Source organism: Andrena cerasifolii, chromosome 1 (genome assembly GCF_050908995.1).
Source record: "Andrena cerasifolii isolate SP2316 chromosome 1, iyAndCera1_principal, whole genome shotgun sequence".
In the NCBI taxonomy this organism is placed as follows: Eukaryota; Metazoa; Arthropoda; class Insecta; order Hymenoptera; family Andrenidae; genus Andrena; species Andrena cerasifolii.
The window spans coordinates 3,502,901-3,517,604 of NC_135118.1; the positions used below are offsets into that span (position 1 = coordinate 3,502,901).

Consider the following 14,704-nt stretch of genomic DNA (forward strand, 5'->3'; position numbering starts at 1 on the left):
TATTGGCTGGCATGTATTACTCAGCGTTTCCAGCCATCCTCATTGGCTCTTGGTTTTCGCTCCATTCCCCACGCCCGAGTAAAATTTTCGTGTGCATGCCATTATATCCACTGTTCCCCCTTAGCATCCTGGAATGCCCGGCAGACATCGATTGGTGCATCAGGGGCGTGCCTATGCTTCGAAATTTTGATGCTTCCGTCCATCGTTATGGAAAAATACGACGCTTTGCGTAACATTGAGTTCGAAGCGACACTGGTTTCATAATTAACGATATTCACAGTAACATATATGTGACCAGACTGAATGAAAAAAAGTTATGAGTAAAATTTGGTTGATATTAGTAACATTAATCCGGTATAAAAACCAATTGACCTAAAAATGGAACAATTTTTTTTAATTTCGTCTCATGCAACACTAACACGATGAATGAAATATTTCAGATAAACGATATAATGTGATACTGTAAAAATATATAATTATTTGTTTAATAATACGTAAAGCATGCTATAAGCATCGTAAATATCTTTATGGAGTGGAATAATGTAGGACTGTTCGGAGGGGCACAAAGTATTGTAGCTACGGCACTGAGCGGTGAAATCTGATTGGCTCAGAGACGTATTAGGGGGAGGTAAAAGAGATTCCATGATGCTTTGCGCGGAATCTCCTGAGTCGAACTGAGCGCAAGTCGTAGGTCTCCCTTCTCCATTCGGCGGCCGATCAGTACGGACGTGAGAGTGTTGATAGCTCGTGCAGTGTATTTAAATTTCTGAAAAACACGATTTATAATTGTGTTTTAAGTGTTTCATTTAAAAACGGGAACAAACGTACAGTAAACTATGGCCGATCAAGAGAACAAGGACTTCAGCGAAGATATCGCCGATCAAAACTTCGAGCAGAACGGTGAAGCAGAGAACGGCGGCGGGGACGCCGCAGAAAATGGCCAAGAGTCGCAAGAGGACAGGTAACCTTTCTCCCTATTAGATACCGATATTAATATATAAAACGAACGTCGTTTCTACCAAACTACCGATCTCGATTTACTTGATACTTCTGAAACGCGGGTTTTGAATTTACAAGAAAGCTTGCATACGAGAATTCCTTTGTGCGATATCATTGTCGCGAATGACAAAATGGCGGGTGCGCGAGGTTCCCAAAATTGTAATCCATTTCCATCGATTGTAAAGCGTGTATCCCCGACATCGAAATCTACTTATTTTGCATTGCTGCGGTATGGTGAATCTCGAGGCGTTAATCGTTTTTCTTTTCGAAGCAAACCATATAAGCAATAGTGAAAGGAAAGTGAGTTGGTCAAACAAGTAGGAATGCCGGCCGCAGGTTTAGAAAGGGCGCGCCCATGCATTGTTGTAAAGGCAACTAAAGAGGAAACGATGAATCCTGCTCAGCAAAGATATTTTCCGTACAATTTCGACGCACATTGCTTGGGCTCGTTTCCCACGTTTTGTTACAATTACGTCGTATCACGTCCTCGTGTCTTTCCACACGCATAAATTCACGCGCTTGATGCGTCAAACCGGAACGTTTATTTAATATTCTACGTAAATTTAATGAGTGTGTAGATCATTCAGGGAGGGTAATGCGCAATAATATTTGATTATTTAGTACCGCCGTGACATTTACTAGAAATGTTTAATAGATTGTAAGAATTCTTGGTGGCTGGTGGCACAGCACCTCGCCTTTCCCCTTTTTCAGCGTAACGAGATCTCGAGCTGGACGATTTGCCCACCGACGAGTTTAGTCCGATGTCGATGTTGTGTACGGAACACAGTCTATGTAAATAGTTTGTAATATCACACTATTACATTCGTTCTTATTCTCTTTTTTCATTGTCACAGCATTTTGGGTTCTATACCAAAGGGATTTGACTTTTTTTTTCCTTGTATCCCTACAGCTTTGGATTCTCACAAACTCTTACATAGTTTGGGGTATGTTTTTGCAATATGGGTAAGCTATTTTTAGATTGTAACTTGTAGAACTATTTAAAACGATATCGGGGAAGAAGACGTAACCTTCAAATTTCACGCCTTTCTTTCCAGTAAATCTCGCTTGATCATGAGAATTGTTTAGTCTGCTGTTTTTTTTTCCTCTCTGCTTTATCGATGTATTACGTACTATGTCGTACGCGACGAGGTAAGAATTTGGAGGTGTGCTTCCTCTCGCCCGTTATGAAATTACTTGCGTGCGTGTTGAAGGACGTGATTTCTATGCATAAAGTAACAAAAGCAAATAACTGAAAGCCGGCATTTCTACTACCTAGTATGACTTTGATATACAAAGAGAAAGGCCAAACTAGATATTGCATGTTGTTTATTGCAAAGTTAATATAAGGTAATTCTATAAATGTAAGAACGATAAGTATACTAGTTTTAACGTTATATGTGCTGTTGTTGCGAGGTATACATATATCTGTTTGAAATTTTGTAATTTTGTGTAAACTCCTTATTTCTGCTCTCCTACCTAGTTAATTCTATTCTAGTTTTGTAATTCATGAAAAGAAAATTGCGTTTTCATCAGTGATAAAAATTTTGTACACGCCGAGCAAATAATAATTGTAATATTCTTATAGAGCGTAAAACTTTGAAAATGCATTTTTGGCCAGCTGAGTCTTCCTCATTGATTCATTGCAGCAGAATTCTGGTTAGTCAATTGTTTACGATTGACAATATGTACGCTTACCTGGGATCTGTGAACCGAACCGTGAAGCCTTACGATTGACTTCCGAGTCTGAATTATTGCGAGAAGTCTACGTCAAGTTCAAGTCCGTCATGTTCCGTCACAACACAAGCACTGGAAGTCGAGTCAATTACGTCAGATCAATAAGTCTCGCACAGACACACACTTGCCTGCTGGGTCACGCGTAGAGTAATTTCTGATCCGATGTCAATGCTGTTTGGGCGTGATCAAAGCACAGAGTCACTAGGGCCAATGCGAAAAACTCCGATAGGTCGGAATGCCATTAACCCAGTTTATGTGGCTTGGTCTGCAGGTGGCAAACGACCCAGTGCGATTATGGCGGGCGGCTCGCAACCGGCTAACCGTGACCCGACCAACAACTGATTACCGGCGAGTGACTGGTGCCTACGGTATTTATCACCAGCCCTAGATGATATATGAAAAGATCGATCTAAGTACAGACAACTATCATCACACTGCCAGAAAAGTGAAAAATATTGCAGCTTGTTACATTTTTATATGAAAAGGCTGAAAAGTATATCAGGACTTGAAACATAATATTTTGCTGATGACTAAACAAAGAAAGAGAGAGAGAGATACATATATATACATATATATGTATATACGTATAAATAAACGTCCAATATTGTGCGCATATAGATAATAAAAAAGTATCGACAAGTGGCCATCATTAACTTGTAATGTGGAATCAATTTTTTTAGCTTTTTAATAGAGTTGCAGTCTATCTACCATATGCCAATTCTTTGGGCCAATCAGCAGTCAGAGTTCAACTTGGAAAAGTTAAATCTTATTTCCTTTAGGAGCAGCTGTATGTCAACTGGAGTTGTAACTATTGTTCGGGTTCACACGAACATCGTGAAAAGTACTTTGCTCTCTCGTTGCGTTAATTTTTACTATATATTCTTTTTTTCCAAGTTTTTTCCTTTAATTTCTCTTGACAAGCACGTTTATCTGAAGTTCGAATCAAGGTCTATGTGGTGTGCAAAGCAGTCTTCTCATGGTTATTTCTCATAATCCTATGTTTCTTATTAAGGACAAACGCATATTTTTCGTATGATAAGCTTGTATCAGTGAGTTCATGTATTCTAGCAACGGTATTCTCATACTCTTGTTAATATCGTTAACTATCAAATTAAGGTAATTTTTAACTCTCGCAAAGATATTTTTATTCTTCCAAATTTTCAACTTGACATTAATGTAGGTCACTCAAACGACTGTAGAATACATTTATACACGAGTATATATTTATATTTACATCCATAAGAAGCATTTAATAAATCGTATATATTACCTATTCAATAAAATTCCTTACCAAAATGTCATTAAAAATTTATCCAGTGCCCCTTTTCCGAGTGATATTAATACTGGTCTATTACGTTTCTTGTATATTGTCAATATTAAATTTTAATAATTTAACTCATTCTAATTTTTCCAGGGGTCAAGTCAAACTCCTTTTTCAAATATAAATGGAAATGATTTGTAACAGAACTTAAATTTTTGCTTCAATCTTAGTCCTTAGAAATAAGATAAATTTCGAAGATCATTATAAAATTTATTACATTGCTTTGCAGGTCAGCTGGAGGTAACCAGGATTCGCTGAATGATAGGTACATCCGATTTTCATTACTATCTCGATACTTCGTTTATCAAGTTTTGCACGCTAGTGGAAAAAATTCAATATTGCAGTAATATACAATAAAGAAAAATAACCAGTTAATTTTAGGAGTAATAGATTAAAGCAATAACACTTCTTAATGTTGAAGTATAATTTTGAAAATAAATATTTGTAGTAGCTTGTGAGAATTTTCTTACTAGATAAAAATTTGTTTCTATAGATTTTAAAAAATTTTAATTCAGTTTCATTCAATATTGTTTCATTTTTACTTTTTGCAGGAAATTGTTTGTTGGTGGATTAAGCTGGGAAACCACAGACAGTGAGTATATTCGATTCTTTATTTCCTTCATTTACTTTCGTTTTCTTCGATCTACGAACTTGAAAACAATGATGATCTTACTTAGGACACCTTCGGATGGCTTTTGAAGTCATATGAGAGTAATTTTTGTGTACTGAGTTTTCATGTTCTAACGAAAGCGAGTGAAATAGAAATTCATAACTTTATTGTTAGTTTTTAAACAAGCGTATTAATTTGCAGAGGAATTGAGAGATCACTTCGGCGCTTACGGGGACATAGAAAGTATTAATGTGAAAACAGATCCGAATACAGGACGATCGCGAGGGTTCGCTTTCATTGTTTTCGCGAAAGCCGAATCTCTAGACAAGGTAAAGCACTAAACTACATGCTAAATAAATGGAATGTATATATATCTTCCGAATATGATGATACTCTAAAGTCAGTTCTGCTACTGAGTGATATTGAAGACATTCCATTTTCTGACAATCGTATAATAAATTAAATTTCTCAGCTGTACAAATCGCGCGGCGCAATCTCATAGAAATAATTTACATTTCCAGATCATGGCGGCTGGTGACCATGTCATCAATAATAAAAAAGTGGATCCTAAAAAGGCGAAAGCCAGGCACGGCAAAATCTTTGTCGGCGGCCTATCAACAGAACTGTCTGACGATGATATCAAGAACTTCTTCTCCCAATTTGGAACTGTAAGCACTTTCATCATCACCGCCTCCTCGTACCCCAAGTTCCTCGCCAAACTTTCCGATGAAAATACATTGGAATTTAATCTTCTGTTTCAGATCGTCGAAGTTGAAATGCCTTTCGACAAGACAAAGAACCAAAGGAAAGGGTTCTGCTTCATTACGTTTGAATCGGAACAAGTAGTGAACGAATTGTTGAAAACCCCCAAACAGACAATCAATGGTAAAGAGGTACGTTTAAGGACGAGAAATGAAACTACAGAGTATCCCGGAGCACATCATTCCAGGCACTGTATTGGAATAATCCTACATTTGCGCATAGGTGGACGTGAAGAAGGCCACACCAAAACCAGACGGTATGGGAGGCATGCGCGGCGGTGCTGGTGGTCGAGGTGGTCGTGGCGGTAGAGGAGGTAGAGGACGTGGCTTCGGCGGCCAAGGCGGCTGGGGACAAGGTGGATACGGCGGCGGTTATGGCGGCGGTTACGGACAGGGCGGTTATGGCGGTGGCTATGATGGATACGGAGGAGGCTACGATTATTACGGCGGTGGGTACGGCGGCTATGGTGGTTACGACTACAGTGGATACGGTAATTTTATTGATTATTATTAAAGAACTTACACGCGCTTATCGCTGTGTAGGGCTATTTCGAAGAGTTTGGTTTTTCCATTTTATAATAATCAATAGCAGAAGATTATCTGCTGCTACCGTCCCAGTGTATTCGGCAGACGATAGCATAACTTTAAAATTATTGTAAGTTACATCTATTGTGTTCAACCTATCCATTCTTCCTTGTGCATTTCTCCGTCACTCTTGACACCCGAATTTATAGAAAGTTCTGTGGGACCGTGAAATCATCGGTACCCACCGGACGGATCTTGAAAATTCTATCACATACACATGCTCTCAGATATTCGAAATATGCTGCATGGACAAAGGTAGTTCTCGGGATATATCTGTTCAAAAGTGCTCGACTCTTAGACTTTGGAATATCTCTTTTCCTTTTCGATTATTCAGTTGTAAAGTTTAAGCGGCTGGAAAATTAGTGAGAATTAACACTTTTCTTTTCATTTAAGATCACATACTTTTGTAGCTATACAGTTTGGGAATTGAAAATGTTTTCCTACATTAGTTCTTCGAGATAGGGGCGGGAGGTATGATTATTACTTGATCATTTACAAATACCATGCTAAATATTAATACCGTTTCAGAATAATAAAATCCATCCTATAACGAGTGTCTAGTAGCTGAAGCATATATATGTGACCAGAGATTTTCGATTAAAAATTTCTGAAACAATCTGACTCAAAGATATCCTGTAACCTGCGATCCCTAATTCTTTGCTTCGAGTAAGACGTGTCTTACATATAATTTTAATTTCTATTACATAAATTCAAATCGTCTGCCTCAGTATAGTACTACCTCGTAGTACGTTAATGGAATGACTAAAATTGGTATTGTATTGTATCGTACGAGATACGATACAAGTTGTGTGATATTAAAAATAACTGACGCTGCAGGGTGAGCGCGCTGGTTTGCAGGCGGATCAGCGGGAATTCTTATTCTTAAAGCTACTCACCTTATTAATTTATTTGAAACCGGTAACGCATTAGTTTTTATAAACATGGTTAAAGATATCGTTTTCCAAGTGTTAATATTTCTAAACTCATGGATGCTATATCGAATGTTGAAATTATTTTAACGAAGTGAACCAGCAGCTCAAATACGCAGGAGCTACGTTCGGATTATGTTCCTTCGCTCTAGAATACGCTACTATACGTGCAATTTTTTTTTTTTTAATTCGAGTATAGTGGGGCAGTATTTAAAGTTTTAATGAATGATTCAACATAATCCGAATAGTGAATCCCTACTTCCAGAGGGTTGGCTGTTTTTGAGCTGTGACCAACTAACCAATTTATTCTAACAATTTGCTAAGTTATATTCTTGGATGCTTTATAAATATTTACCTTATATATACATATATATACACACATACATGCGAATGAATATAACATTAACAATAAATTCAAAAAAGCAGGACCATATAATATGTAACAGTGAATGTGTGAAGACGAACATTACATTAGAGCAAAACTGTTTATAGCTATCTTTGCTAGTATATTTATGTTGTATATACAGAGATAAAAAAAAGTTCTATGCAACAATTCTTTTCATCCTCTCTTGGAAAAACAGTCGTATTTAACGTCAATATCGATTACAGATAAAAGTTACGAACGGAAAATTTCTTAACGATAGGTGTTACAGATAAAAGAGTATTAATATTTCATACGTTCACTGATTGATGTCAGTGAATCCGTGGAATAAATTAATCCTTTTACATGTTCGGTTCTTACCGTGAATTCTGCAGACTCGCTGACTTCAAACACACGCAGTCACTGTAACATAATTATATGTTTTAAGATGTGTAGAGAACATTAAAGCAAAACTACACAGGACGAAATGTCGTATGAAATGGTATATTAAAACCTTCGATCCTTGCTTTTTTTCAAGTCCTGCCACGTTTCCCGATATGCATGTCTCACATGTTTCCACATTTTCACGTAACCACCTCATTCATATAAATTAACACACGCCTTTTCGATCTATAACGAGTTATTAACAATTGCATTTATTGTGTTCTGACTTGGTCCTTTTTTTATTAATTGCTTTCTATTATCTTCAGCATGATTTTGTTTGCTCGTCGTTCGTAGGAATGAACGAACCAACTCATTTGAAGCGAACCAAACCCAGAACTTGAAAGATATCGTAATCGGATGATCGTGTCACAGAATTATTTCATGACACATGCCCCCGCGTAGTGATTCAAATATATATTTCATTTAGACCAAACACAATATAGCGATAGAGCTACGTTTATCCATTTGCGTGTTCGACCCTGCACACACTTTCCTATCCCTGGGACTGTGGCGAATCATTACTTAAATATTACACTGCAGTCTTTATTCGCCGTAATTGAAGAATATATATATATATTTCAAGTGCATGTAATCTCTCGTTAACAATTTTTACATTGAATAATTGGTGTCGAAGTAGCCTTTCGATAGTTATTAAAGATTCATGAACAGCCACTGCACTTTATATCTACATGTTAAATGTGCAAACAATGAACCCTTTGGAAGATAAGACTATTCTCTCTTAATACTGTTGCGAAGCATAGCTTCTTGCGTAATGTTAAAGTTTTAATGTTACATTACTTGAATATATTATGCATACAGTTCCGACAAATGTTGAACTTGATAAGATTTCACTTTACGTAAACGCGCGCTTTGCGCGCTCATGATATATTTTGGTATTCTTATCATTAGTAATGTTTTTACTATATAAACGAAAGTACAATTGCCGGTACATGTTAATACTGACCCCATTGTCTCTTGTACCGTGTGTTCCATGAAACGCAGACGGCTATGGCTATGGCGGTGGTAGTTACGATGGTGGCTACAGTGGTGGGCGCGGTGGTGCACGCGGTAAAGGTACGCATTAGCGTTCCTTCTCTATTGTTTTGTACATCCTCCGACCGTCCCACTTTGTTAGCATATGTCTCTAAAGTCATATTCATTTCTCATCAATCAATTGTTCTTCATCAGTCATTATCTTTCTTTCAATCCCATCTCTTTCGTCTTCATCCCTCGTCTTCACCACTCTCCTCCCCCCCGACCCTATTTTCTCTAACTCTAAGTATGTGTGTACATGTACGTGTGAGCATATGGAATTTATATTTTACTACTTTTAGAGTTGATACTAATAAGAACAATAACAGATTTGCAGCATATGTTGATACGCATCATTTAATGCGTAGAAAAATTCAATTCTATTCCATATCAGTAACGTGTAGATGCGTAGACGAAACTCTACGCTCTACACGTTTCTTTTCCTCAGTCCCTTCTCTTTTTTACATCATATACAAACTGCTCCCATTCATTGCCTCATCTTCTGTAACCAATTAGCAAACATTGTGTTTGTACCATGTGCAAGCATGAATTATATAACATGATCTTACGCGTAGGTCATGCCTTGTTATGAAACCATATTTCCTCACATGGTTTATTTAATACGGTGCTTTATTTATACCTGCGTTCGAGAATATTAATATATAACAGCATTTATTCGAACTATAGGAGGAGGTATGTTTTCCGTGTACTCTGGCGGAAGAAACGCTGCCTTTTTGTTTATTCGACCACTGAATAAACAATTAAGAGTTATTTCAAGATAAATGTTTCGAGAAAAATTCAGTTTCTCTTGAGAGTGCATTGAAACAGTAACATGTTTCGTGTAATTTATGAAATTATTATAGTAGTACATGGTGTTCTTCAAACATTTTCATTTTAAATAAAATCAACATACTTTGCGAGTAAATTTTCTTCCCAGACATCTGAAAATGATCAAATTTATCTCGAAGTCAATTCTTATATCGAATTAAAATTTTGGCAGAATATTTTTTCTTCTTTATGTGTTGAGCAACTTATATAATATTTTTTTTTTTTTCGAGTTTGTAATTTCTGTAGAACACCATTACACTTGTGTAGAAAAAATTTCGTGAACATTTAGAAGTATGTCGAGTCAAATTCCATGAAAATTCATCATGCGTGCAATCTGGTACACACATTGTTTAATAGCAAACGAACAATTAAAAAGAATATGTCGCTAAGATGATGTTTCATACCAACACCGCTAAACCCACATCTCATCGTTGTTTCATTTACATATCCTTAACCTTAAACATTTCTGGTTATTTTGTAGAAATAATTTTAAATTATTCTTATTAGTAGTATATTAAATCATACTGTTACGGACAGTGTGTAAGAAATGTATTAATATAAGATTAAAGTAAAGACAGTTATATTAAGGTTACTATAGATTGTTTAAGTAATTCGAGATGTTCCTAAAACATAATGTGTATTCGATACAGTGATCTCTTAGTATTCCAGCATATGAAGATTCCAGAAATGTGTAAGGAGAAAAGGAGAATATGAATCAGAACGCAGCCTGCAGCTTACTACCTTAGCCTGTAGCCTCTATGTAGATTCTTCGTAGTTTTATATCCATTACGTTAGTCTGTATTTTCATATTATTTCGTAATTTATTCTGTTAATGATAGAAGTGTGCGTGCGTTAATTTCCACAAAACAGACCTTTTTTCGTGGTCTTTTTTCTAATTTTCTATAAATACGGGGGAGGGGAAGTGAAGAGAGATAGCGAAGTTGCTGGACTAACGTACGTCATGGGTATTGTTTCAGGAGGCTCAGGCTACGGCGGAAAGCAGAGGGGAGGTGGTCGTCAGAACCAAAGGCACCAACCCTATTAATGGAAATCATTCATTGCGACCGCAATGCAATTCGCATTGTAACCGCTGGTGAGTCATCATAGCTTTCCTGACATCTATAACTGCAATATCAGCAACCTTTTCTTTTCCTTCTCCAATATCATTTACATTAAACAGATAACTAATTACTTTGTGTGACTAAATACTTCAAAAAAAAAAAAAAATGAAAAAAAAAGAAACACGACGCCGAGGTATTACGCGGTGTGTAATGTAAATATCTGTTTCCTTTTCAGGTTTCCTGTCCTACAACAAATCTCATAACTCGTTAAATCATCATTCCATTAAACCACGCCACTTTCAACAAGATTTTCAACAACGCAGATTACTGCCGCAAAATAAAACGAATCATCAGGAGTCACGACAAAAACTGTAATAGCTTTACATCTTGCGTCTAGCAATACATCTGTATTATCGAGACAACAAAAGCAAACATATATACATATATATATATATATATATTATATATATATACATATTAGGTACACGATGCTTTCTTCCATCTCTCGTTTACCCTTTTGTACAAAGTGAAAAAAAAAATACTTCATATTTCTCATTGGTCTCTTTCTCATTTCATCTTATTTATCATTAATTTTTTTTTTTTTACCATATTATCGTACGTTACTTCATTCAGCGCGAGGCTCTGTTGTATCGTAGTACGTTTGCAAGTAAATTGAACGTTGTGCGCTGACGATATTGTGATGGACGCAGCGCAATCGCAATCCCAAACGTATAGACGACTAAATCAACGGCGACGCCTTGCGGTGAAGTACTGTAACGTAAGTTTTTGTGCAAACGGGAAAGCAAAAGATGATAGAAAATAATTTAAACACAAATATTAGGAAGAATCAAGTTTCTCTCATTCACCGCTTGGGACTTGGCGGTGAGCAGCCTCGTCCCTATTTTTAACTAATAAGATTATTTTAATTTGTCTATAAAACTAAACTTAAGAGGAAACCCACTATAGAAGAGTAAGCAGGCAATGTACTTTTTACACGGCTACGATAAGACGAAAAAAAAAATGAGAAGTACCGAGTTGTTTATAGATTGTGTGAGGTATGAAATGAGGTAAAAAGATTATTGCTTCCTTATTGGTAAGAATAATAGGATAAAAATAAATTCATTTTGTGTACATAATATATTCCGCGTATGTTTGTATTTGTGTTAACCGATCCTAATAATTTAATTTTTCGAAGGAATGAAAAAAGAAATATGTACACAATACTTCTTTGAAACATAGCGATGAACATCTATATATTAGATTTAAAATAAGACTGACACGGAGGTTTAGTGAATTTGTATTACAAAGAATACTTTGCTGATTCTATCACAGTACGCGCATCGATCTCTAGGCATCCTTTTCAGTTTCTCTACTCTACACTCAAGAATAACACATGTACATTATATTTATATATCGACAATTTCATTCTAGGCAAAGATCATCGTAATAAGGTTTTTAAAGCAAAAGAAAATATTGTATTTTTCTCAAATTCAACACTGTTCCATGTCACAAAAAGTATTACATTAAAAAAAAAAATTAGAAAAAAATGTCGCATTCTTTAATTTCACGATTCAGATCGAACTTGTGCAAAGTTCGTATTTGTGTGTAATATTTGAAATGTAAACGACATTTTATAATCTCATGGCACTAAAAGTTACATTATTTTAGAAGATGAGATTAAACGTTCGTGTATAGTTTTTTTTCAGTTCTGGATTTTAATCTTGATTTAGTTTTTAATTAAGCAAACTTTGTGTATTAATGTGCCAAAGGAGACTGTATTAAACGAGATTTTATTGTAATGAGAAAGTCAATATCTATTTTTTTCTGTTGTGTTGAACTTGGAAAAATAATATATCCATCTTTTATGTGCGATTCTTGATTCGACGAAATTTCATATTCGAATGCCTTAATCAAAATATTTTTGAATCTATAGGATGATTTGCGGGTAAGTTCGGCATGACTAAAATTAGTAAAAAAATAAAATAAAAAAATGGTTTCGTAGGTATTTAAAATACGAAGGTTAATTTAATCATATTAAAAGTGACTAAACGTTTCACGCGTTTTATAATCACATAGCTATCCCTAATTGCTTTAATTCAGAAGTAATGATTTTAAGTCTCATAATATGTAGGATTAAATTTATTAGAGATTAAAACTTAGAAAGTTCATACTTTTTATAAACAAAGAATATGCTCATACTTAAATATAATTAAAGATATGCAACTATTTTCAAACAATCGACACGTACATAATGACAAAAGCACGTTATAGAACTAATATTTAAAAATCTGTCATCCTACGTTCTTCGATGTATTACACAGGTAAAATAAACATGAAAAAATTAATTCCACACATTTTCATTATTCGAATTCTATTTTAAGTAAGAGTTTCCATTTGCGTGCCACTTAAGTCATGTAAAACATCTTTCTTAAAAAATATCAAATTTAATTGCAACGAAGCGTAGAAGATTACAAGAAAGAAATATAAATGCAACAACTTTTAAGGGTACCTTAACTTTTAATATTACGAAGCACAGACGCTAATTCCATTGGGGAATATCTGAAATGCTTTTTTCTATGAAATTAATGGCATAATATCTAATTGTGTAACAGCATATATTTTGTGTTAATACACGCGTTATTAAAGAGAACCGAAAAATTTAATATAAAAATTGTTTGTTTTTGTACGTAATCAAATACGTCTTTTGATCGTTTACAACATAGTGGTACAATGTTTCTTTTTTATTAAGAGGAATTATTAGAAAATTAGCACGAAACGGTTGAACAAACTGTAACAAATTCAACTAATAAGTTTCTTCATATGATTCTGATACTTTCTAGGTTATAATTTCCAAGTAAGGCATACAGAAAAGAAAAGAATCTGATACTTTATTTATAACCCTTTGTTCCTAACAGTACAAATATCAAAACTTATAAATTTTGTTCGTCGTTATATTCTAAAACATATCAATTTTTACATAATTCTGAACGCTGTTATTTCAATCATGACCAACAGTTTTACACCAGATAAGATAAATATTACAAGCAAACCATGAAAGATATTCAAGATAATCTTCGCCAAAACATTAAGCCGCAGTTATAAACTGCGTTATTCGATGAATTCACCCAATACCATACGCATTACAGAAGAATGCAGCGCGTTATTGGAGCAATCATATTTCTTCAACGCACAGAATAGTGTAGATTACCGTGCTTTGACGCCGACTTGCTCGCGAAGGAATTAATTACTGGCTGCTCTTACTTTAATTTTGCTTGGTGAAAATTTATATTGGTGTTTTGAACTTTTCTCTTTATTAAGGCATTTTTTCGGGTTGAAAATGTTAATTTTTCATATTTTTTTAATTGAAATAAAAATACATGTTTTTGTCCCAATTACCGTACCCTGAAAAATGCGTTATCCCTTGAATAGCGTTCTCGCGGTTTGGTTATGTCTTTGAACTTTGAACTGATCAAAACATTTTTTTGCTCTACGGGAGGTGTTTTTATGTAATTTTAATATGACCTTTTCATTACAAAAACAAAATATGCAAATATAAATTTCTGTTCACCCGTTCTGAGAAACGAAAGTAAGGTTAGGTTTAGCAGTTACAGAGGGCAACCGAGGGGCACGGCAATAGGGACAAGCATTACATTCCTGTCCCAATTACCAGATTCTCTTTAAAAATACGAAAACGTTTTAAAAGTGCTTATTTTGCTATTTTTTCATAAAATTTGAACCTTTTATGATATAATAAACACTATACATAAGTGCAAATCATGATAATTATCAATTTATTCAGTTCTGTAAAGTACGTGTTCCTTAAAGTTTCCGGTAAGGATTTATTAGGTAAATCCATCGAAATCTTCATAAGCATTTTTGAAATTCTTTTTACTATGATCTAATTGTTTAAAAATGCAACCTTCTCGTTTGTAACACATACATTAATAGTTTAACTTAAAAAAAATTTCTTTATTTATTTATGCGAGTTTTTTTTTATAACTCCTTGCGCTATCACAGAAATGGATGGCTTTATCCCCGT

At 35.0% G+C, this 14,704-nt stretch overlaps 1 protein-coding gene across 10 annotated transcripts; it reads left to right on the forward strand.

Moving 5' to 3' along the window:
• Positions 1–681: 681 nt before the first annotated feature.
• Sqd (RNA-binding protein squid) lies at positions 682–11,803 on the forward strand. 10 transcript variants are annotated; one of them, XM_076807544.1, is made up of 10 exons: positions 684–961; positions 4,284–4,319; positions 4,606–4,646; positions 4,866–4,993; positions 5,186–5,332; positions 5,426–5,557; positions 5,649–5,916; positions 8,747–8,818; positions 10,582–10,697; positions 10,901–11,123. In XM_076807544.1, exons 1-9 carry the CDS (start codon positions 837–839, stop codon positions 10,647–10,649), a joined length of 1,017 nt encoding a protein of 338 aa, XP_076663659.1. In that variant the 5' UTR covers positions 684–836; the 3' UTR covers positions 10,650–10,697; positions 10,901–11,123. The 10 variants fall into 10 exon arrangements, with proteins under 10 accessions (XP_076663643.1, XP_076663634.1, XP_076663653.1 ...); XM_076807560.1 differs by having other exon boundaries at positions 5,649–5,874; XM_076807519.1 differs by lacking the exon at positions 10,582–10,697 and having other exon boundaries at positions 683–961; positions 10,901–11,803.
• Positions 11,804–14,704: the final 2,901 nt, after the last annotated feature.

Coding starts and splice junctions, on each gene's coding strand:
- Sqd (XM_076807519.1), top strand. CDS start 837: ATGGCCGATCAAGAGAACAAGGACTTCAGCGAAGATATCGCCGATCAA. Junction 962..4,283: donor CAAGAGTCGCAAGAGGACAG/GTAACCTTTCTC, acceptor ATTGCTTTGCAG/GTCAGCTGGAGGTAACCAGG. Junction 4,994..5,185: donor AAGCCGAATCTCTAGACAAG/GTAAAGCACTAA, acceptor TTACATTTCCAG/ATCATGGCGGCTGGTGACCA.